We start from the raw sequence: 25030 nt of genomic DNA on the forward strand, positions 1-25030 counted from the left end.
GTTATCAGTGGCATATCAGTTGAGCTCTGAGGACGAGGGATTGCGGTAGCGGGGGCACAAACCCCCTTTCAGATGGCAGTATCCAATTTCATCACTATGTCCATTATGCCCAGACACAATAGACTACAAGGGCTTATTTTGTTTGGGGCCTCCTTTATTGTTTGGCTGAGCGGGGGCCACTGTTAATGAGTCTCAGAAGGCCCATGTTCAGTGTAGGCTGGATGAAACATTATTGAAATTAACATGCATATTGGTAAAATGAACAGGTAATAATGGAATCCAAAGGGACTGGAGGTGACAGCAATTGAATGGAAAACCATTTCTGAAAAAGTAACTTCATCACAATGCATGTTTTGATTATAGCTGTATGCATGTATTTATATACAAAATATCATTTACATCGTATGAGGTTAATAAGTGAACTTGAAAGAGCAATTGGAGTTGTATTTGTAACCCGTGGTTGTAACATATTGTATTCATCCCATTCCTACTATATACTATTACTCTGTCATAATTCTGAATTAGACTGACGTTATGCATTCGATACACCCATGTTCAATTGAATTGCATGGCAGTAGAAATTCTAATTCTAATTAATTGACAACACTTGCTGAAAAGGCTCGTGCTGTTACTCAACTGTTGTCAATTTAAGTGACTAACACGATGACTGTGCCCTGATGGTTTTTGTCAAGGTCATGACATACTGTAGGCATACAGAAAGTTATTGGCCAGTGTCCTCGCTGTCAAACTAACATGCTATGAGTGGTTACTCATCAGTGTTGCCTTTGTTTAAAAAGGCAGCCCAAATGTTTTCTGTCCGATTACATCATTGATTCTTTCTCTCTTTGAGAAGCAAAGCCCAGTGTGTGTCAGTATGAGAACAGGAGGCACTTACAGAGCATGCTCAGAGGGCTCAGACAATAAGATGGTGCTCATGTCTTAAAACTGACTGAGGCTGTACAAGCCTCATTTCAACTAGAAAATTAAGTCAACCGACATCTACAGTATGTGAAAGTTTATGTAAAACAAATAGCAAATAATGTTGGAAAATTACAGTAAAGCTGATTTTTAACATGTGCAGTCCTGTTGTAATTACAATAGTAACCCCAACGCCTTGTAATATTGCAATTGCCTCCATAAATCTTGTTTTAAAGCCATGCATCTTAGCAAGCAGAGGCTCAGTGAGCTTGCTCTAGAACCAGTTACAGAGTGAGTCAACTGTAAATGAGATACTTGTCCATCAGGAATATATGCCAGGCTCCTCCTTAGAAATTCTAATTTAAATGGTTTATTACCTTGTATAAAGATTGAAATGATAGTAAATGCTCCACTGCAGTAGCAGTTTGAGCATATCAAACTTTCTCTTATTCAAGGTGTTTTCATATTGAGTCCCATTTCTCACCATAACACCACAGCTCGCAATTGCTTAGGCTACTGTGTTTAAATATAGGAGCAAGGTGTCGAGCAGTGTATTTAGCAGTGTTTCTCAGTGTTTCTCAGTGTTTCTCAGTGTTCTCAGTATTCAGGTGTTAGAGAAGCATTAGGGTGTTGTTGAGAGAGTACTACACTACAGTGTCTTGTTACTGAGAGGCTAACAGCTGGCAGACCTGTCTCTGTGGTAAGTGAGCTACATTGCACGATGTGAGAGGACACATACATTCACACAGGCCCACACCTTGCTGTAGCTCCTCCCTGAGTCTGTGCGTTAGTCTGTGTGTGTGTGTGTGTGTGTGTGTGTGTGTGTGTGTGTGTGTGTGTGTGTGTGTGTGTGTGTGTGTGTGTGTGTGTTTGCACATGCGTGCATGCGGGTAGGCCTGTGTGCGTGCGTGCGTGCTTGAGTGTGTGTGTGTACGTTTGAGTAATGTGGGAAAATGGTGACAGCCAAGTGAGCTCCTCCCTCCAGTGAACCGTTGGAGCAGAGGGGGAGGGGAGGAGTGGAATATGTATTTCTAAACCTGTGGGAGTCTCCCAGAACAGGTACACAGAGAAAGAGAGAGAGAGAGAGAGAGAGAGAGAGAGAAGAGGCAACCACTTGTTGTATTTCCTGGATACAAGCAGGACTGAGTGCAGAGGAAGAGGAGTGTTTTCTGAAGAGTGAGGAGCATTATTGTTCAAATTCCCATCTATCTATCTGTCTGTCTGTGAGTTCCCACCCCATTCCTGACAGTGGAAGCCTCTGGAAAACACTCCCGCGAGGAGGGGATGAAGTCGGACAGGGAGGAGGGGAAACCTGGTGAGTGAATGATTGTGTCTGTGTCTCAGGACTCTCCCTGACTACCAGAGAGTGGTATGTAGTAAATGTGCTCTGTCCAAAGGTTTGAAGTGACACCACACACAGTAATAGAGGCTTTGACTGCTGGCTTTTGCTGAGGCCTGGTGTTTTGATTAAGGGACTGCAGAGTGTTGTAGACCTGTGAGACTGGTTCTTGAAGGACTGTTTTGGGTGTTTGTGTCTTTTAAATACTGTACGTGGGGAATAGTGTGTTCATGTGTGGGTTGCAGTGTCAGGTGTCATGTCAGGTAATCGAGTCACCTGTCGCTCTTTTAAACTGTTCAGACATGAACCTGCCCTGATCTCAGTTGCTTGGTTGTTATTGTTTGAACATGGGAGTGAACCAGTATGGACCCTACTGTATGTCAACTCTACAGCATGGTTGTGTCAGGATGAAAACTACTTTTTACCAAATCAAAATTAGCATTGTTTTTCGAATGACTGAATTCAAGAGTTTGGACTATTTGTTTTCTTTACTGAATTGTCAGTAATTGTCTTGAGTTGTTTAGAGTAAGCGTCTCTTGTTGACAGGTGTTTTGTATGTGTTTCTAAAGGATGTTGTCATGGGTTAATGAATAGGTGACTGAGTGTTGGCTATTTGTACAGTTATGTGTGTTTTTGTTTGTGGCTTTGTCTGACTGAATCATTAAAAAAAACAGTATTGTTTTTGTTTTGTTGTACTGTATTCTCATTTTAAACATGGCTGTCAAGGAGCAACAATTGTTTGGGGACCTACCCGCTGTCATTAGAATGTTTGAAGTGTTATAGTAACCTTGTTTCTTGGTTTAAGTGGCAGAATTCTGAGTAAATCCCACAGGGTGTGGCTGTGACACCATTAGAGCATAGCAAAACAAACAAACATCCATGGGACATTCATGACCTCCTAGCCTAGCTTCTATCAAAGGTGTGGCTACATACTGTATTAGCAATTGTGCTCAATTACTCCCCTTTCATGCTTGCATTTCTCAAATAGCATCTCATATTTCCTGTTTGAGAATTTCATAGTGCTCCAACTATCCAAACCAGAACAGGAAACAAAGATTAATCAGATAGATTTATCAGATGAGTTTGATGATGAGTTGCCCCTTTTACTCCTCCATCTAACGAGGAATTGAATAGACCCTCACTAAAATGATTGCTTTTACAGAATGGTTTGTGGTTGAAAAGAAAAGATAATCTGGTATTTTTCTACAGTACAATTTCACTGTTGACCTTGGCCCATTGATGTTATTAAGATATAAATTATTCTATATCAGTGAGTTGAAATCACTGAAAAGCATTGGCCAAATTCCCAATTTTACATTACACTGTTCCTGAAATTCAAGTTTCACACCCCCAGTCGTGATTACAAGGTTTTTTAACTGCCATTAGTTTGAATTATGAGTTCACAGCACCAGTTAAAAGAGATCTCAGATATCACAACCAATATGGGAAGGTGACAGTTCAAGTGTCACCCTGGCTTAGGGGATCACACCTACGATGGTCCACTCCTCTGTGTTGGTAAAGGTGTCATTGTGCAGTAGCCTACTGTTTCTTGGCGTCGGCCATATCAATTGGATTAAAGTCAGATATATACAGTAGATACTGTATTGCTCACTACAAATATATTGAATGGAGTCCAATTTAGTGGTAGGTGCTGGGGCACACTCCCTAACTCAATCTAACACCTGTCAGGCCTGTCAGTATCTTGGAGAATATGTGGTTTAGAGAAGAGGGGGAAGCCACAGGTGGGTGGGGACTATGAGTGCCTGTGTCAGTATCCCAACCTTATTATAACCCTATTGTGACCTTTGACCTCTACCACGAGACAGGACCTGGGCGGGGGATATGGTGTCTGGTTTCACTGATCACCCTCCCTCCTTCTCCCCAGGCTACTCCCACCACCCTCCCTCCCTCTCCCCAGGCTACTCCCACCAGCCTGCCAGTCAAGAGGATTAGGTGCTGTGTGTGTGTGTGTGTGTGTGTGTGTGTGTGTGTGTGTGTGTGTGTGTGTCTGTGTGTGTGTGTGTCTGTGTGTGTGTGTCTGTGTGTCTGTGTGTCGCAGCATGCTGGCTGGGTCCAGTGTGACTATGTCTAATTATGAGAGTGGCTGATCCTGTCAGTTTAATTACCGCTGTCAGTGTGCTGGGTAAATGCAGCAGCCCTCATGTGTGATTGTCCGGTAATGTGTGGGCAACAGAGAACAGTCTCTCTCTCACACATAGACACACAGCCTCAGTTTAAACTTGGGCAAATGGGCCATGCTGTTGTTTCAATATCAGTCAAGGCCAGGGGTAAAGGCAGAAAAGGTAGCTGCAATTGATTTTGTTGACAAATGTTTCACTGAAAAATAATTCAAGTATCAGACATTTTTGTTACCGTGTAGGGGTGAGTTTCCCTGAAAGCTAGCGTTAATAGCATTAAGTGCTTCTTGAAGTCACTCTTACGAGCCTTCAGCAGTTCAAGGGGGTTTAACAAAACCCTTCGTACCTCACGTAGTACTTCAGTTCTTTCGGGAATTCACGAGAGCTGCAGACCACTTGTGGACCAGCCAAAGAGCGCTGTTAGGTGAAACTTGCCCTCCCGCTTCACTTTACACATTAACAATACACCACGAACATTCAACTAACAAGTTTAAATCTGGCAGATTCCAGAAAGCAGGTCTTAGCAAGCAAAACAAAAACTGTTCTTAAATGTTTTTACATAAACATGGATGTCGTCGAATATTGATTTATTGTGGGGCATATTATTGAGAAAGAAGATACAGCTTCTTTTTACAGCTCACCATAAAGTCTACATTTGGAATAAAGCATTTTGTGTATCGCTACATTTTGAATTGTGAGCTGTAACAAAGGCATTTCTTAATTAACATGATTGTGATAGCCCACTCTGTGTTAACATTTCTTTCCATTTTCGAAACTAACACATGCATAGACATTTTAGATTGTAAGGCGCGTGCCTGTCAAGGTGCACACCTTAATATTGACATGGGCAAACGTTCATTATAAGAACAGGTCCAGTGTCAGTCTTCTTTATTAACCTTAACCTTATGCAGGAATTTGAGTGAAGAAAGCTGATCTTAAGCTAAAGCTTATGTCCCATCCACCAACCTCACCAAGTCAATTTCCTGTATGTGCAAATATACTTGGCCAAATAAAAGAATTCTGATTCTGATTCTGATTCTGATTCTGATTCTGATCTGAGAGTAGTTCATCTGGCCTATCGATTATGCATTGATTGATAAATATTGTGTGTTACGAGGTGGTTTGGGAAACACTCGCCAAACTACATTGCATGTTAGTTAAGTCCTTCATGAAGTGGTTTGTGAAACTCAAAGATCCATCGTTATCGGGGAAACTCACCCCAGTACTCTAGTTTTGAAACCTCTCTCATTAGATTTTATTGTACCATTTTTTACATTGTATATGAAATACTTGGACACAGCTGACTCATTTGACACATCTTTATTATACCTACAGTACACTAGAGAACACTGGGACACCATTTCTGGCTTTAACATCCATCCCGTTAACATTTAGCATACTGTACCTGCTGCTTTTTTCCGTCAACATTTCTTCAGTTGACAAAACACACATTAGGACACATGGTTTTGTACCCTGGAATGTGCCTCTCTAAAAAGGTAACTCTAAAAATTGACAGTGACACTTTCACACTGCCAGGCTTATGCAACATTTGCAAACATTGCATCTTAGCAACTGATGTTTTGGGAACAGAAGCAGCACTACAGCTATTAGCTACTAATTTCATATTTCAAGTAGCTATTGCGATTCCTTTTGCCAAAGCTCAGCAATAATCTGCCAGAGATAGAAGATCAGTATTTTCTGTGCTGGACTTTTCAAAGACATACCTTCGACTAGACATACCTAGCTACTTCATTCATTCATTCATTTTTGTTTCACAGTATGGCGAATCGGTGGCAGAGCTTCCTTAATGTGTGTGTGTGTGTGTGTGTGTGTGTGTGTGTGTGTGTGTGTGTGTGTGTGTGTGTGTGTGTGTGTGTGTGTGTGTGTGTGTGTGTGTGTGAAACTAGTGGATAGGTCTGTCATGTGTGTCCCTCTGGTAAAGACTGCTTCTCTGTGTGAAAACTCAAGCAGAGCCCTATGATGAAATATCAAAGGTGACATGGTGTTTGCCCTCACGTTTGGCCCAGCCTATAAATAACTAACTCTGTTAGCCTTTGGCACCAGGACAAAGGTTGTGTTTCAACAGTATACATACACACACACACACACACACACACACACACACACACACACACACACACACACACACACACACACACACACACACACACACACACACACACACACACACACACACACACACACACATACACTCACCAGCCACTTTATTAGGTACACCTGTTCAACTGCTTGTTAACGCAAATATCTAATCAGCCATCATATCATCACATGGCAGCAACTCAATGCATTTAGGCATGTAGACATGGTCAAGACGACCTGCTGAAGTTCAAACCGAACATCAGAATGGGGAACAAAGGTGATTTAAGTGACTTTATGGCTAGGCTGGTTCGAGATGATAGAAAGGCAACAGTAACTCAAAGGTTGTTGGTGGTGGTGTAATGGTGTGGGGGATATTTTCTTGGCACACTTTGGGTCCCTTAGTGCCAATTGAGCATTGTTTAAATGTCACAGCCTACCTGAGTATTGTTGCTGACCATGTCCATCCCTTCATGACCACAGTGTACCCATCTTCTGATGGCTACTTGCAGCAGGATAATGCGCCATATCACAAAGCTCACATCATCTCAAACTGGTTTCTTGAACATGACAATGAGTTCACTGTACTCCAATGGCCTCCACAGTCACCAGTTGTCAATCCAATAGAGCACCTTTGGGATGTGGTGGAACGGGAGATTTGCATCAAGGTTGTGTAGCCGACAAATCTGCAGCAACTGCGTGATGCTATCATGTCAATATGGACCAAAATCTCTGAGGAATGTTTCCAGCACCTTGTTGAATCTATGCCACAAAGATTTTCAGATTTTCCTATTTCAATCCTAATTGTAACCACTACACAATAACCAGTCTGGATCAGGACCTGTGCTTAGAGGATACTTCTACCTTCCGCTATATTGAGACTGGTAGTCTTGTCCTCTTTCATTCCTACCCCTCAAGAGTTGCAGTACAATATGAAAATAATTTGTCATTCTCTAGCAACGCACCTAGCAACAAGACCCAATGAAGACAGGCAAAACAGAGCAAATAATTAACTGTACTACAGACCTTTGGAGGCACTTTTGGCATTTGTATGTCTCAAAATATATTTCCATCTTATTTTCATAGAAAATTATCTTGCAGAAGAACATAATTTGAATCTTCAAATGGAAATTCTACTGCAACTAATTGCCTTACACATACGGTATACTGCAGAAATTATGTCCTGACTCAGTCCAACCCATTATCATTCCAAGCACTGTCTGGAATAATCTGTCCAGGTTTGGAACACCAACAGTAACTTTATCTCCACACTCACCAGGGCTGAAAATTACGATCATTAGCACATCCTGTTTTACATCAATTGTAAATACAGCAGTAAACGGATGAGTAATTAAGAAAATTAGCAAGTCTATTATATAATGCTCTAAGCAAGAGGAGAGTACAACCATTTTCAGACCGCACCTTTGGGTCAATTGTCGTGGTGTCAAGCTCAAGGGCTGCCTGTGAGCAGCGATTAGGCTACATTGGCCATTTTTGTTTATATTGCTATTTTTTGTGATTTTCGGTGGTCGGTAACACCGAGCAAAGGGGCTTAAAAGCTATTGTGACATAATAGCACATTTTGCTAATATCACTGTAGGCCGTTTACAAATGTACTGCATATATGCATCTGTATAAAACATTTAGTTTTTTTCATACTGAAACAATGTCACGTCAATGGGAAATGTCATGATGATCATGATGACAATTTAGACTGCGTATTTCTCTCTTCTGTTCCGACTCCCAACCCTAATCTGTAGGCTGCTTTCAAATGATGTTATAAAATAAAGCAAGGTAAATTCATAAATCCACATGACTCCAAGAAGCACTAATGTAGTTTATTTATCTATTATATGTTTTTTTTTGTCCAAAGAGCCAACGTACTTGTGTCATATTTTGACTTGCAGGTCCAAGACTGGAGGAGGGGATGGAGGGGGATATTTAGGAGCTCATACTTCGATTTACAAAAATAAATATGATTGATTGCATTAAAATAATACTATCCCTGGGCTGCAAATCAATCAAATAAATACTACAACATGGCCAACCCCTAACTTGGAGAGCGAGACGGGACAGGAGGGAAAATCCCTCATAGCCAGGGCTTCTTTTCTAAACATAACTTCTTGTAAGCTATTCTTGCGTGACTTTTGAGGGTTATGCCTTGCCAGTATCTGCTTTCCCACTTTGTGGGAAGACCACGGGTAATACTGTAAACTTGCTATGCAAACCTATAATAGGAGACGGGGGTTTAGGAAATACAAACCTATAATAGGAGACAGGGGTTTACCGTCCGTAGGACGGGGTACCACGAGGATTGTATATTTCTTCAATAGTTTTTGGCATGGGGATAGTGGGTATTTATAGTGGTATCTATTTGCCACCTGACTGCTCGCTAATTCGCTGTAGCGGTGAGGTATGCAGGATGACAAATGGAGGATGCCTAATGAAGATATCATTGAGGAGGATAGCTGGCAGCTTCCTGCCCGATTTCCAATTACATGCAATAGGGAGGACTTATTGGCTCCCTCTTACAGTCCCCATGCTTCCCCAACTCCATCTGGTCAGCTTTTAATGGCTTTGTTTTGAGCACTGCATGGTCACTCTCTCCATCTCTCTCTCCTTCCCTCTCTTCATCCCTCTACCTATCCATCCATCAATCTATCCTGACCTGAAGAGCACTAGGCTAGTATCATGCTATACATACCACAATGACAAGCAGATCCCATGTATCTTTCCATCTGTAGTCTCAGAATGACTGTAATCTCTGATTTTGTTTCACGTATGTCATAAATGGGAGTCGGCTGTAAAATAAATATTTTGTTTTGGAATGTGGAGACGGATTACAGTCAATACAGTGTGGGCCAAGAGAGTAAGATGTTGAGCTGTTTATGTCATGCAGAAAGGGAAACCCGCATCAAGACTGGGCAACGGTTAGAAATATTCTCAGACATGCTCACTTTAGTGAAGTAAAGAGCACTTTTTGGGGGGATGAATCAGTGTGCAGGTAGCCATTCCGTACCAGATTTGACTTTTTTTACTCAGCACCAGAGGAGCAATGGATGCATACATACAGCACTGTGAAATGTTGGTTATGGTCAGGCAAGCTGATATGATCAAGAGACAAGATTGGGCTTTAAAGTGATGGGAACAGATTTGGTAGGCATGTGGTTGGGATAGCAGCCCCTCTTGTTCTTCAGTCACCGTCACGCTCTACTTCTCCATCTCCACTCCCATAGAAGTGCAGCCCTCATTGCCCCTGTGGACCTCAGGCATGAAATCAACTCGCCAATGTGGGGATGTCACATTCCTTCATATAAGACTAGATTTCTAGATAGACTTGGGCTTGAAGGGGCATTGATTCTTGCCTGCACACTTTCTGTACAGGCTACATGGAGTATATTGCAGCCACCCAAGCATGAATGACGTTGTGATTCCTGGTCAATTTCTCAGGTATTTTCTTATCACAAGTTAGCGGCACGAATTAAAACTTTATAGCTTTGCTGTATGTCATGAGCATCCTCATAATCATTAAATCTCTATATTTAATGAATACATGTTGCTCGGGTTGTAAGAATTTAAGAAGAATGGGGGACTGAGAGTTGGCCTCTCCATAGTCCAGCTCATCAATGAGTGTTGATGCGAGCAAGACTCCTTAACCTTCTCTCTGTTATGGATGAGTCCTGAATCTCCCTCATCACTGTCTCCATCAATAAAGAATATTAGAGTGTGATTTCTGTAATGGAGTGCCCCAAGGCCCCATCTTCGCCTCCCTTGCATTTTTCATTTTCATCAGGCCCGGCCCTGTCATCTTCTCAGGCGGCGCTGGCAGATTGTTCTGCTTATGTGAATTGACTGGCTAATCCACAGAGAAGCACTCCAGACACAGCACATTGTATTCATCAGTAGTCAGTGCTCAGCTACGGCTGTGATCCACAGCCACTGATGGATTCAGTATCAATGTTCCATAGATATGAGTTGGTGACATGCGTGTGCGTGTGCGTGTGCGTGTGCGTATGCGTGTGTGTGTGTGTGTGAGAGAGAGAGAGACACAGACAGAGAGAGAGAGGGAGAGGGTAGCCGAGGACAGGAGGACAAGAGAGAGGCTTGGTTTTGTGACTAAAAGGAGAGAGAGAGTGAGATGTGCATAGGCATTAGACACTGGTCAAGGTCTTTTTCATGATTTAAGTACCACTGTAAGTGTTTGTGTACAGCATGTTCTGTATGTGAGTGCATATGTCATACCTTACTGCTCTGTAATACTGTAGATTTTCATCTATCCATCCCAAAGCTCTTTGGATTGAATGACAAGTACAAGGTCTTTATTACTGTAGTTAAAACTGCTTTTTCAATGCCTCATTTAAATTCCAGGGAACGAGTGAGGTCATACACATGACCATCACTATAAGACATATGTGTTATAGATATTATACAACTCACACATTATATTGTGACATTAGAGTAAATCTGTCATTGAACAGCATCAAACAAATACTGTTTTAACTACAGATCCTAACTCATTCTGGGTTTCCCCACAACAGGTTGGTGACATTTCCATGAGTCTAAACAAAAGTAGACACACTATCCTCATCTATTCCTCCAGGACTAATGGGTCAGCCATGGGCTACAGCTTACAGCTCACCTGCAAAGGGCAGACGCTAATCAATACCCCATCAGATGTGTGTGTGTGTGTGTGTGTGTGTGTGTGTGTGTGTGTGTGTGTGTGTGTGTGTGTGTTTAGCCATATTGGGACATCATATTTAGTGAAGAAAAAATGGGTCTTTCTCCTGCCCTAATATTCACGATCACATTCCACCTTGATAAGGTCTATTTACCTCATTGTGCATTGAGAATATCTCTACTGAGTTATACGGCCTTGGGTGATTGGAGTGGAGGCAGGCCATTTCGAGCAAAACAATAGAGCAAGACTGTGTCTAATGTCTCCACAAGTAGCTGAGCTAACCAGGCTTGGTGTGTTATACCTGTGCAGGCTTACTTTTGGAAATTGCAAACGTTTCTGGTTGGTTTAGGGCAGGGAGAATTCATCACCCTAGTCGGGAGCCATTGCTTTCTGCATATGTAAAAACCACAGTGTTTGAACAGGGAATTTGTTTCAATCTCCTATCTAAATAACATTTCTTGAGTGCAGAGCTTTTAATGCTCTCCGGATAGAGATGAGAAAAATCCATGTGGTGATTCAATCATAGGCTTCTCTTAGGTGCTTGAGAAGAGGGTGATATGAACAAATTGTTGGGAGTGCTGTAGCGTGTTAGGCCTACAGTATGTACTGGCACATAGGCATAACCAGGAGACAGAGGCCTAATTCCAAATCAATCTCTGCCCTTATCCCCAGTCTCTTGCCTACTCTTCATGGATCTTAGAGAATTGGATAGGTAACAGCGATGAAGTTCTCCACCATGCCCTCTAGCAAGCTGAATTGAGTTCCTGCCGTAGTGCTTACGCTATTCCAAGTATTTCCAATCTGCAGAACCTAAAAAGGGCCGAGGGATAGGAAGCGAAGGATTGGTTTGGCATTAGGCCGGAGATAGAGCCTGTCATGGCTGACTAGGTTTAATTGATGTACCCGCCACAGTGCAGGAGTGTTGTTCAAGTCTTCAGGCATTTTGGTTGCTGAAGCATCATCAGTGATGAGTAACAGGGATAGAGCTCATGAGGGAGTCCATGGCTCAGACTGCAATGTTGTCTGGGGGGCCTCTGGGGCAAAACACTGCTGAGGGAGAGAGCAACTTTGTTTTAACCATCTATTGAATTGAATCTTGTCATGACATAATGATAATGGTAAATAATTATGAGCTGTTATGATCTCTTCTTAGGAATCAATAGGACAGAATATGTTTGTTCTGAATATACAAAGTGATTGTTTTGACGGGTAAAGCTTTACCCAGAGAGACCAGGCCTATCTCTTCATGATTTTAGCGAGCCCATCTGTTTCAGTTTGGCATTCAAGCACTTCCACAGCTCCGCTGCCAAGTCCAAAACAAATAGGAGGAAATAGCCTGTTACCTCCCCTCAAGAATTTACTTGCAGCTCGCATTCCTGACCCAGTCTATTCTTTCATTGCCTTTTTTTTATTCAATACATTCCTGATTTGGGCAGTTCCATTGTCCTCTCACCATTCATTCAATGCTTTTTTTGCATTGAGCCCTTGGATAAGGCTTTAGATAGCCTTTCAAAGCTCTGTGGAATGTTTGGGAGTGCTGCTGCTAGCTTGTCCCTCCATAAACACTGACTGACTGCATCTTTTCCTGTTATTCAATGTCACATTCTTTAAGGAGACACTAATTTGTTTTTAATGGAATTGATCTCTTGGCACTGGAAGATGGTGGCCTGTTGGTTTATGTTGACTTGCTTTTCTTCTGTCAATAGAAAGAAGGTATTAGCGACTAAGTAGGACTGCTACAGTAGCAGTCAAAACCGCCACAGCAGAACAAAGTATCCCCCCCTATTTATCCCTGTTCAGCTGAATGAAAGTCTATGGGGATATCGAGCACATTAATTGATTTTGTCTCCTATAACAAGGCAGATTTGAACCCCATCTCACCCCCCACCTCCCACCCCCACTCAGCCTGAAGAGGGAGAACTGATCTAAAATATTTCCCCCCTCTAGACAGTTGCTGTCATTCTCTATCAATTTTGGACCTCCATTCCCATTTCAGCCAAGTCCAATTTCAGCTGCCTTGTGGCCGCCGGACTTAGACAGATTGCTGGACCTTTCAGACACACACACACACACACACACACACACACACACACACACACACACACACACACACACACACACACACACACACACACACACACGTAAGGTTTGAGAATCATTGCTGTTCTAAGAGGAGAGAGAGGAAGAGAGAGGGAGAGAGAGGGAGAGGGAAGGAGAGGGAGGGAGAGAGGGAATGAGAGTAATAGAGAATGTGAGACAATGAGAGAGAGGTAGTAGAAGAGTGATAACGGTAGAGGAAGCCGTTGTATTGACAGTGAATCACAGAAACAGCCTCAGAGAATGGAGAGCAGTGGAATTCTCAGTGGTGCAATGGAATGAGATCCACTTATTGAAATGAGTCTTTGAGACAATGAGTCACTCCCTCCCTCGATATTTTGTTGTTAACTGATGATAGAGCATTCAAAGGAGACCAGAAAGGTTAATGCTCATATTCACATGACATTAACTTGTTAACACACATTGAGATAAAGGCTTGGTGTTCGTGAGAAAATGCGTAACAATTACATGTAGGAGAGCTTTAAAGTGAAGTATTTTTCACACCACTAAACCTATCATTGTTTTCCACCTGGGAGGGGATAGCAGTTTTTGAATTCCCAGAGAGCTGATGGTTTGTTATCCAACAGGTTGATGAAAACAAGTGATTGTCAGAGACGCGTTTGAAGCCGTGATATCTATCTAATAATGATAATGTCGCGGTTAAATCACCTTTTATGATATTCCTACGTCCCCGGTTTGCGTATAACATTCCCCTGACAACGTTTGTAGTTTTGGGAACTATCTCAGCGCAGGGCATAAACCACCACAATCTATCACAAAATAAATGCTTAAAGCATTGTTTTCTTGTCACAATTTTCATATTTGTTGTGTAACCATTGTATAAAAGCAACAACGGCATAGAGTGATTTATCATCAATATCTTCACTTGGTTTGGGTTTGCCGGCACTCCGCTGTGCAACGTGCCAAACAACTCCCCCTACCCGTGACAATATTGACAATAAATCACAGCCTCTCAGGCATTATTGCTTAAGTATTTTACTGCTGGTGTCTGTCTGGTTAACCGTAACTGTCCTCAGTCTCCAAACTGACACATGCAAGCTACTATTGCATGATGTAGAGTGACAGGCAGGCCCACCTCGCCTACATCAGTGCTTCAGAGACACACTGGGGATAGCTAGCAGTCTATAGCACCCATCATCTCCATAATTCACTGGTCCCAACGCATATCAACTGATGCATGGCTGCCATTATGCAAATAACCACGTTTAAACAGTAATTTAAATGAATGGGGATTTGATTTACTGTTTCGATAAATCATGATAAGCAGAGGCAGATTCAGTTGGGGAATTGGAGAGGAGTGGTGGTGGAAGGGGTGGAGGGGAGTTAATGAATTCACATATTTCATATTTTTATGCAGATTGAGTCAATTTGCAGCAAACAGCCGAATATCATTGCTAATTAGCTTCAATGTTGTCCTTTTGGAACCTAAGAGTTACTTTGGGTTTTAACAGTTTAAAACCCAAAGCATTTGGTAGTCTAATGTGTTTTGTAGGTCTAGGCCTATTTTCTCACAATCAACAATACTGTATTTCTATGTTGCTCTGTCATTGAGACAAAGAAAAATAACACAACATCAACATATGGTGGGCATGGCTTGCGAGCACTTCCAGTAATTGTTCCATTCTAGTTCCATGGTGGCAGATATGTTAGTCACACTTTTGCTAACTTCAGACTGGTTGTTTGCCCTAGTTTGGAGAATGCTACAGGTTAGCCCATTTGTGGCTGGTTCCCCACACAAATGTGTGGGGAACAAGTGGTGATGAAGGCATGGCTAGCAGTTGTTTAGAGTGGTGAGTAGATTTTAGGTGCCCTCGTTCAGCTTGGACTCAGGGATATGAAGTCATAGCAAAACGAGCGGGGCGACGCTGCCAGAGACAGAGAAAAAAGAGAGAGTGAGAGTGAGAGTGAGATGAGCATAGGCATAGGACACTGGTCAAGTTATTTTTCATGATTTAGGTACGGAGAGAGAGTGTGTGTGTGTGTGTGTGTGTGTGTGTGTGTCTGTGTGTGTGTGTGTGTGTGTGTGTGTGTGTGTGTCCGGCCCTGATAGATTCCTCTTATTCCCTTACACGTAGTCCAACATCGCACCGGTGCACCACAACGTCACACAACACCACTACAGTAGACTGCTTTATCTTCATTATCATCACAACTTTATCCCACTGGTATCCCCTAACTCTCCATTCAGTGGACTCATATAGTAGTTACTGTAGGACTGTAAAAAACCTGCTTTGTAGATATTGCTGTCCATTTGAAGTATGGTTTTATTATTCTTCCTTTGAATTATAAACAGTTTTGAATGATGCTAATATCAGTTGGAAATCAATGAGAGAAAGCATATTTAGAGAGATTGTGTTGACGATAATTAGCTTTTCAAGGTTGAGTGTGTGTGGGTGGGGGGGGGGGGGGGGGGGGAGAACTCGGCTCTTCACTCGAGGCATCCACGGCAACAACGGCGCCCTTGTTCTTTTGTGTCACATACTTCTGTGGTACTGCCTGAGTGACTGAATATTAATGAGCAAACAGCGCATCCGGGGTTGTTGGTTACTGGGAATCTGTCTAGAGATTTTGAAACAGGCATACTGCTGCAATTTCTCGGCCTCCATCAGGAGTTGTTTTCTTGTACTGTATTTTACAGAATAGTTTAATTTGTCTGAATTTAACAGTATATTGCTTCAAATAAGAGAATAGGCTTACCGTATGCTAAGACATTCAAACACGTCTTTCACAACATGTCCACTGTGATCACAGCAGAGACTTCAATAACTGGGTAAGTAGGAGCACAACGTGATTATTACTAGATGCCAATTGCACTGTGCAATCATCAGTATAAAATAGCAGTTAGTCACAAAGCTGTATTGAATATTGAACTCTTAAGGCTCACTGTCTTCCATTCTCATGAGCCTTCCTTCCTTCCTTCCTTCCTTCCTTCCTTCCTTCCTTCCACACCTCTCACTCACTATCTTATCTGGAATGTTCCAGCGCTTTGCTTGGTAATGGAAAGCCAGAGGAGGAATATCATATCAGCCCTCGTGCCACTCTCCACAACGCACTTTCCCCCTAACTACTATGTAGCAATATTCCCTGACAGATATGTCAGAATTGACTCTCGTACCCACTGGTGGTCTTTCTCTGAGGCTTGTGTGTGAATGTGTTTATAATATACCTAATTTCTCCATTTGTAGAAACCGGTCACAAATTATAATAGAAAGTAGGACCACCTACTATCTGAGTTCAATGTAAAATAACAGCTTTGGTGTATTTTCTCAAAAGGTTAAGGGTCTGATTCAATCCAAACCAGTCTGTGCAGTGAGATAAAACAACAATCTAGTTGCACTGTGAATTTGGATACACTTGATAATAAATAACTTAAACCAGTGCTTGTGTTGTGGCTTAGCTGTAATGCAGCCGACAATAAGCATATTTATGCTGTCTCTCTAAGGCCCTGGGTTCTTGTGCGGGTCCAGCACTCCTTGGATGACACTGTGTCATCCTTCTTGTCTGTTTCCTCCTCTCCTTTCCTACTGTCTCAATAAAAGTCGACTCAAACCCACTCCCTCAGCACATGACGATCGTTGCATGGTTTTACCCCAGAAACGCCCAGATAACAGTTTTGATTGAATACGACCCTAGGCTTCTGACCATGAGGCTGCTCTCACTCACACCCATCAGGAAGTGAACGTCAGCCGCCTCAGCCCCTGTAATTGTTGGTCAGGATTTGTGGGGTGTGTGGAGGAGATAAAACCCTGTTTTCTCTGCTCAGCAGCCTTGTTCCTTATTTATGGACCCTTATTGTGCTGCTCAAGCACGATCGATAGAGGCGAACTTAATGAATAAGTAATTGAATCGAGTGCGTGACCATTATAGAATTTTAACACTTCTGAAGAGTATCTTGTGGTTTCTTGTTTCTCAAATGGGGTCCGCCGTGGCCGGTCTTTCAATGAGGTACATTACTGCTTCGGTTCCTCTGGAAAATGTGGTTCTATTACCGGCTCCATTAACTACACCTCCGCGTAATGACACACTCTCCTCGCCAATGGTTTCATTCGACCCCATTTCTCCTAATAACCCCTTTTTATATTACATTTTAGTTATTCAGCAGGCGCTCTTATCCAGAGGCACTTACACTTAGTCAGTGAACACAAATAAAAAGGGTGAATAATAACTAGCATTAAAGCTGGTAACATAAATGTTGAACTTAAAGCAGTTAAGTTTCAGAGGAAACAGGCTCAGTCTTAATGAGTGACAAGCACAAGCTAAATCATGCAGAGTGTTACAGTAGGTGGCCAATGCTGCAGTTTGCTATGTTCCATCTATTAGGAAGAAACACAGTGTTTAGCCTGTTTAAGAGGTTTGTTATGATTAATCTATAATGACAAAACTCAGACCTTCAGTATAAGTGTTTCAGTTTGCTAGTTGCCCCAGGTAGGTAGCTGACACGCCAGTGGTGGATTGTTGAGAGACATGCTGGGATAGCTCCGGGCCCGCTGGGCCCTAATGAGCTGAGTGGAGACAGACGCTATAGGGAAGGTCGCAACCCCACCACAGGAGAGAGGTCACATGGGCCGGTGTGACATTTGAGTGGCAGGGAGAGAGAGGTATTAAGTCAGCAGACATTAACAACGTGTACAGTATATGTGTCCTAGTATTACAGAGCTTGATAAGGATATCAGTTATGGTTGATGATGTCACTTTTGTGTAGTGTTTAAATTTAGTTTGGTCTCTTGGTTCCATCAGATAACACAGATTGTACAGTAATTATTGATCAACTTTGTTCAAGGGAAAAATGCTAAATTGCTTTTTTCTTGAGGATGTGCAGTCAGACATTTACGTATATTATTTCAGTCATAATCATAACATGTAAGGGCAACGCAAGCTTGTGTCTATGGCGAGAAGATACTAACTGAATACTAACTAGTACTGCATACTAATTGAATACCAACAATTGTATATTGTTGAATATCAATTATTGTTAGCTCTCTGCAGTGCCTACCACAACACAATCATTTTCAACTTGCAGCTCCGCAGAAAAATTATTATTCTGCTGTTTATCAAAGCCAAAGTATTATCCTTACACCTTCCCGAATTTGCCTGTGTCTCTCTCTCTAAATATTTTGGCAGATGCAATTGTGTTTCTCTGTCTGATTTCCTCATTCACCGCTGAGTGATTTTGGTCTCTGACCGCAATATTGGAGCTAGGATATGAGTAGCCTCTGATTTATGCTTGGCACTTGGTAGCTGTGAGATGGAAAAGAGTTGTTTTCTCCCGCATCTCCTGCGCCTCAAGGAAGTATGAAATTGAGCAGAAGATTTGACTCATTCCTATAATTTACTCTATGTAATCAAAAATAGATTACTATTTTTTTCATGTGAAGAAAATATAGCAGCATTTTGGTCTTAACTGACCATATCAGACTGAAGTTTGATTTAGTATTTTCTACTATGTCTTGTGTCTGTTTAAGCCATGTTGGCAGGGCTATTAAATAAAATACCAATAGACAGTTGTGTGGGGCAATATTGACAGCTAGTCAAGATACCATACCAAATCCATCCCTCTCTCTTCAAACCCTTTCCTCTAAACACCAAATGAAATACTGTAGTATTTCAACATGAGGAACTATTTGCAAATGCACATCTTATGGATTGCACCTTTAATTTGGATAACAAATTGAACCATAACATCCCTCCCCCTTTCTCCCTCTCTCCCTATGTACAGTAACCAAACAGTTCAGTTTTATATACCAGTGATCATTTCAATAACAATTACCATACTCTCCTCCTCCTCCTCCTACTCCTCGACTGCTGTGTGGGGAACTACATGAAAATGCATGGGTTGCACCTTTAATTCCGATAACCAATGGAACATCTCTCTCTCCTCCCCCCTACCTGTAGTGTTGCTGCGTGAGGAGGTGGCCCAGCTCCAGGAGGAGGTGCACCTGCTGAGGCAGATGAAGGACATGTTGAGTAAGGACCTGGAGGAGACCCAGGGGGGCTGCTCGGCAGACGTGCTCTCTGCCACCGAGCTCAGAGTGCAGCTTGCCCAGAAGGAGCAGGAACTGGACCGTGCCAAGGAGGCACTGCAGGGTGAGTGGGTCAATAGTGGAGTGTACACTACAGTGCGGAATGATGTGTATGGACAAACACAGATGATAGTGCAGATGTTACACACACACACACACACACACACACACACACACACACACACACACACACACACACACACACGAGGTGGAGACCATCATCTCTGTGGTATTTCATTTAAAAAAGATTTAGCCTACACTGTTGAGAAGAATAGAACGGCAAGAAATAGAAAACTAAAATACCAGACCAGCTTCAGATATTACCATTGTGGGATCTTTGTTTGACTGTAGACTGCAACAACTCTAGAGAAACTAGATTGTGAACTCTTTTTATGACGTTTGCTTTGCAGTGAACTGACCCCAGCAAGCACTCAAGTAATGAAAGCAATGAAAATAATTACAAGTAATGAAAGATGAATTAAGAGTGGCTTTGTGTAGCTTACGAAGTCTAGAGAGATAAGCAGGGGAGGCTTTGCTCTACAAATCAAGCTTCACTGTATGGGAGGACAAAAGGAAATCGCTGGTTGTCATCACTTAATTAATATCAATTTGTTTTCATTACTTGGGAGTAGCCCCCATCATTGATAGGGACAGAAGTGGCAGTGATGTGGGAGTACGTTTGTTGCTCACACATAGTCTATAGGCTTCTGTAAGTGCAGGTAAAAATACATGAGTTCAGAGTCTGTTATGACCTTGGACTCAATTGTTGATGTTTGGTTGATATGAAAGTAACTCCACGTCATCCTACTCCAACCAAAGGCAAGTCGTCGAAACTATCACGGCTTGTGACTTTTTGTGTGAGATTTGGAACTTTAAGCCAAATTAAACATTAGTAATATTTCCACTTAATTGATTAATTTCACTAGAGGCCCTTAACACAAGGCCAGAGGAGTTTTTAGCATTTGCGGCATTAGCACTCCCAGTCTGGTCCCTAGTGGGAGGGTTGCCATGTTGGAATCGTCCCCAGCACCACTTTCAGCCATATCCATGCCAAATCTGGAAACACATCTGTCAACTCATTTTGTCTCATTTACTTGTTTGTGTCGTTAATTGTTGTTGTTGCGCTGGTTGTTTTCCGTAAATGCAGGAAGGCTCTCTATCTCTCTCCCTCATTTTGTCTCTCTCTCTCTCTCTCTCTCTCTCTCTCTCTCTCTCTCTCTCTCTCTCTCTCTCTCTCTCTCTCTTCCACTGATTTTGAATACTAACAAGGAGTAGCAGGGATAATTATAGTGCGTGGGTTTGTTTTGAAAGAGGCCTACAGTTGCTAAATCCAGGAGAGTGAACCTATAGAGGGGCCAATGCTGCATCGGAGTGAGTCTACTGACAACACTGAAACCATGGCAACCCCACTGTGACAAACACGTTAAAACGTTTCTCCTCAACAGAAGGTTGGCTTCTATTTAGAACCTAGTCTCCTCATATACCACAATGCACTCCGATATTAGCTGTTGGCAGCGTTACCCTAAAATGCTAAAAAAAAGCCCTCTTTCTTGGTTTCATCCTCTTTCATTAAAAGAACAGCAACTTTTTCATCTCAGCCCCATGTTCACATAGGTCATTAGCGCTTGCTCCCATGTTCGCACTGCTACCTTGGCTAGCTGAGTGGTGTAGCATAGCCCTACAAGATAACTCATTAGTTCCTCCAACCTGAGACCAGTTGGTCTGAAGTAGCTACCTTCTGGCGGGAAGCATAAAATGAGTCGAGGCAACGTGTCGATTCTGTTTGATTTAACTTGATTTTGCGAGGCTGGCATATTGTAAACAACCCACCAGATGGGAAGAATGAGCCTGAAGTTTGGATAGCATACGCTCCCACAGGGACTTTGATTATTCCACTCCTCACGTTGATGTGACACTTTGCAGTTTTGTTTTTCCGAGCACGGTCGAATAAGTACTGTAGGACAGGGCTGTGCACAAACACATGGAAGAAAAGGGCACAATGGACTCCACTCACACAGGGCCCTACTGGATGGACGGATGGGGACGGGGGTACAATGCAATGCAAACAAGGTGATACGATGGGCCTACCCTGCACTGACAACAACCATCCAGTAGGGCACTGTGTGAGTGGCACGGCAAAGTGGCAGGTGTCGTTCCCGCTTTCGCTCTTTAGTCCTTTCAACTCTGCAGTGTAATGTTTTCCTCCCTTCTCTGTAATGTCTTTGGTTTGGATTTAGATTTTTTACTGTGTACTTCACTCTATCCCAACATGCTCTATTCTTCTAGTCTGTTGCATCCCCGCTTTTTTAAGTCTCTGGCAGCATCGCCCCCACTCATTTTGTGATGACTTCATATCCCAGAGTCGGAGTGGAACGAGGCAACTTCAGATCTACTCACCCCTCTAAACCACTCTCTCTTTCTCTCCCTCTCCCTCTCCCTCTCCCTCTCCCTCTCCCTCTCATTGTTTCTTTCCCTCATTGATTATGGCTCTGGTACAGCCTTCTCAGTGTGAAGGCCTGTTCTCACTCCCACTACATGCCCATCATCGGACTGAGCATTGTAATTGTGTTGGTGGGTAATTGCCACTCGCTCGCAATTGCAGGTTTGTTGTGATGCCTGTGGACACTGGAACTGGCAGGAGGTGGGCAGAAAGAAGGGCAGAGTATGATGCAGCTTAAGGAAAGGCCATAAGGAAAGGTAATAAGGAAAGGAAGCCATTACATGGCCTAGCCTACAATAACAGAAATGAGAGCCACTCTTAGGTCTTAGAACAACAATGACCTCACCAGATACTGCAGCTGGACTCTTAAAGCTTTATAAGTGTATGCGAGTCCCACAAGTTGCACAATTTCCCACAAAACAAGTTATGTGTATTTAAAATCAGTTATTCAAAGTGTAGTTTGTAAACGCTGCCAGTTTTTAATTTGCCATTGCCAGAGTGCCTAATGACTATCTCCCTGGAATTCCGAGTCAGTACAGCCAGAAATGAAAGCCTCAGACGGAAATGTATCATCAAAGCATAGTCTGCCGAGTGCATTTACTGCTCTTTCACGCTACAACGTGCTCTGAAAGCTACTCAGCCCCCTCAGAATACACACACACACACACACACACACACACACACACACACACACACACACACACACACGCACGCACGCACACACACACACACACACACACACATACACATACAGTAGACTATATACAGTATATACAGTATACTCCACACATACTCTAGACAGACACACACACACACACACACACACACACACACACACACACACACACACACACATGCTTTTATTGGAACATTTAACCAGATCACATTCAATTATTTACACTTTTAGATGTTTTAATAAATAAAGGCTCCTTTCAAAAAGACTCCAATTGAATTTTAAGACGGGAAAACTTGCATGGTGCCTGGCTAATATGCTCCAAACGTCCAAGTGATTTATTTCTCTGCTTCTGGCAGCTGTTACATGAAAGTATTATTAATTAGTGGTTTTGCTCTCTAATTGTTTAATCTATACAAACCATTGGTCTCCAGCGAGGTCGTGTTTAGGTTCACAGTGGCACCCAGTGGTTGCATATGGTACATTTGTCCACCAATCCTCATCCAAGAGAACAACCAATCAACCAATCAGAATCAATCCAGTGGGTTTATGACCACGGTCCTCTTTAACGAGTCGGCTTATTAACTTTCTAGAAGTTCCATTAGTTACAGCTCAGTATAATGAGGCACACTAGCCTAACTAGTTCAGCTTGACCCCCCCTCCTCATTAAGGAGAGTCATTCTAGCTGCAGAGAGGATAGGCAGAGTAATAAGACCTGAGAAGCTAGAATCAAGAAACAAGTGCCACTGAGGGTGAACTATATCTATTAAATCACTTACCTGGTCTGACTATAGAAACTGACCAGATATAGATTGTACATCAATCACACTCTGTGTACTTATTGAGAGGATTCAGTAAAAGCCAGCTACCAAGTTGTCAACTATGCTCTGCAAACAGAGTGTGTGTGTTGAAATTCAATGAGAGGTATTTATTTATTTATTTATTTATTAAGTTACCACTTTTTGGTTGTCTATGCAGTATTTACACAGCAATTGGATAACCACAATTTACTGTTCAAAATATTCAGTATAAAATGATATGTCTACTGTATGTCTGACTTTATTTGAGTTTTTTACATCTCTATCTTACTCTGGATCAAAGTCTCCGCTTCTCCACCGAAGTGCCTGTGCTGCTGTTCTTCACACAGACATATCTAAGGCCTCTGGCCCATCAATGAGCAGTGTTTGATCCATGTTTAATGGTTGCTCCCCTGGTTGCCCTAGCTCCCTCGTTAAGAACTACACAATTCCTGCAGCAGGGATGGGTCAAAGGTCAACCTGGGAGCTTGTGGTTAAATGTTACAATTCATGTCATGACAGAGCTGTTGGCTTTTACAGTAACCCCACCATGTACAGTGGACCATGACATCAACATACTGAGTAGTCTGAGAAGTATTTAGTTCTCTGGTTGTTAACTTGTGTACAAAATCCATAAACCTCGAGGCAGATCGAGGGACAAATCAGAGGATGGGCTCACTGTAATGGATGGAATGGAATGTATTTGATACATGTTTAATACCATTCCTCATACTAGCATCTCATTGCCGTCGTCCGATTTCTCTCTCCACCAGCCATATGAGATCTAGATCCATATGTAGGGTTAATCCTTATGTGTATAACTCGCTTGCGCACATATTGATATCAAGAGGATGTGAGTGGCCCTTTAACGAGGCTGTTCATTCTACAAGACAGATGTGGCCAATGAAACTTTGTCATTTTGTTCGCTCCCCCACTTGTGTTTGGAGATGATGGCACACTAAAAGCCTTCTCTGTGGTGCACCTGTATCTGTTTGAAGAGGGGATATGAAGTGGATTTTTCAGACAAATAGTAATGTGGAAATACAGTACTCTCTAACTGCATTGTAGTCTGATAATGCCTTTGATTCCAGTGTAGAGGGATAGATAATGAAGAGATATATTTTAATGAAGAAAACGGCTTCATAGAATAATAGAAGAAAATAAAAATAACAGATTTGAATGAAAACTCTGGTGTGAGAGGTTTTTATACACTTGAATGAATTGTGGCTAAATCCAATGGCTTAATGACAGTTCAATATTATACAGTAGATATATGTTGTACAGTAACTGTGTTTGTACTGTAGAAACGTTTCTACAGTAGCAACAATACAGTCATTGTGTGTTATAGTGTGAGCCTAGGTGGTGTTATTGTATGCTATAATATTGTGTCCCAGACCACCAGAATATTGGAATTGGATTTAGCGTGCTCTAGTTGAACAAACCTTCAAGGACTGCATGTGAGCTGAATGAAAATAAAGACTTGACATTGCAGCAGAGAGAAAGTTCATTCATAGACTAAATCGACTTTTTGTCACTTTTCTATTCTGTATGTTATGTTGCACACAGACATCTCATATTACCTCCTAAAAATTCCTACGACTTGTATCCCAAGCAGGCTTTACCATGGCCACAGAAATCCTGTGTTTGCCCACTAACAAACTGTATAGAAATCAACAAGAACCCACAATCATTCATGTCCTTCCAATCCCCAGTCTGGCCTCCCACTCGATCTGGTTTAGTTGGAGGACACAGGAAGTAAGAGGCACTCCAGTCACAGAGAGCTCCTGTCGGAACATGATGTTCCTAACATAC

The 25030-nt window shown here is 42.3% G+C and overlaps 1 protein-coding gene across 4 annotated transcripts in view; it reads left to right on the forward strand.

Annotated features, from left to right (window-relative positions):
* The first annotated feature begins 2016 nt into the window (after positions 1 to 2016).
* The window catches only part of kazna (kazrin, periplakin interacting protein a), a 34244-nt gene continuing 11230 nt past the window's right edge, over positions 2017 to 25030 (forward strand). For all 4 annotated transcript variants that reach the window (XR_014554348.1, XM_083674944.1, XM_083674946.1 and 1 more), the window contains exons 1-2: positions 2017 to 2233; positions 19181 to 19372. Coding sequence is in view for 3 of the 4 variants with exons in the window: in XM_083674944.1 (XP_083531070.1) it covers positions 2203 to 2233; positions 19181 to 19372 (223 nt within the window). In the remaining variant the exon portion in view is untranslated. The remainder of the gene's footprint in view (positions 2234 to 19180; positions 19373 to 25030) is intronic.

The sequence above is a fragment of the Argentina silus genome, assembly GCF_951799395.1.
Source record: "Argentina silus genome assembly, chromosome: 8".
NCBI lineage: Eukaryota > Metazoa > Chordata > Actinopteri > Argentiniformes > Argentinidae > Argentina > Argentina silus.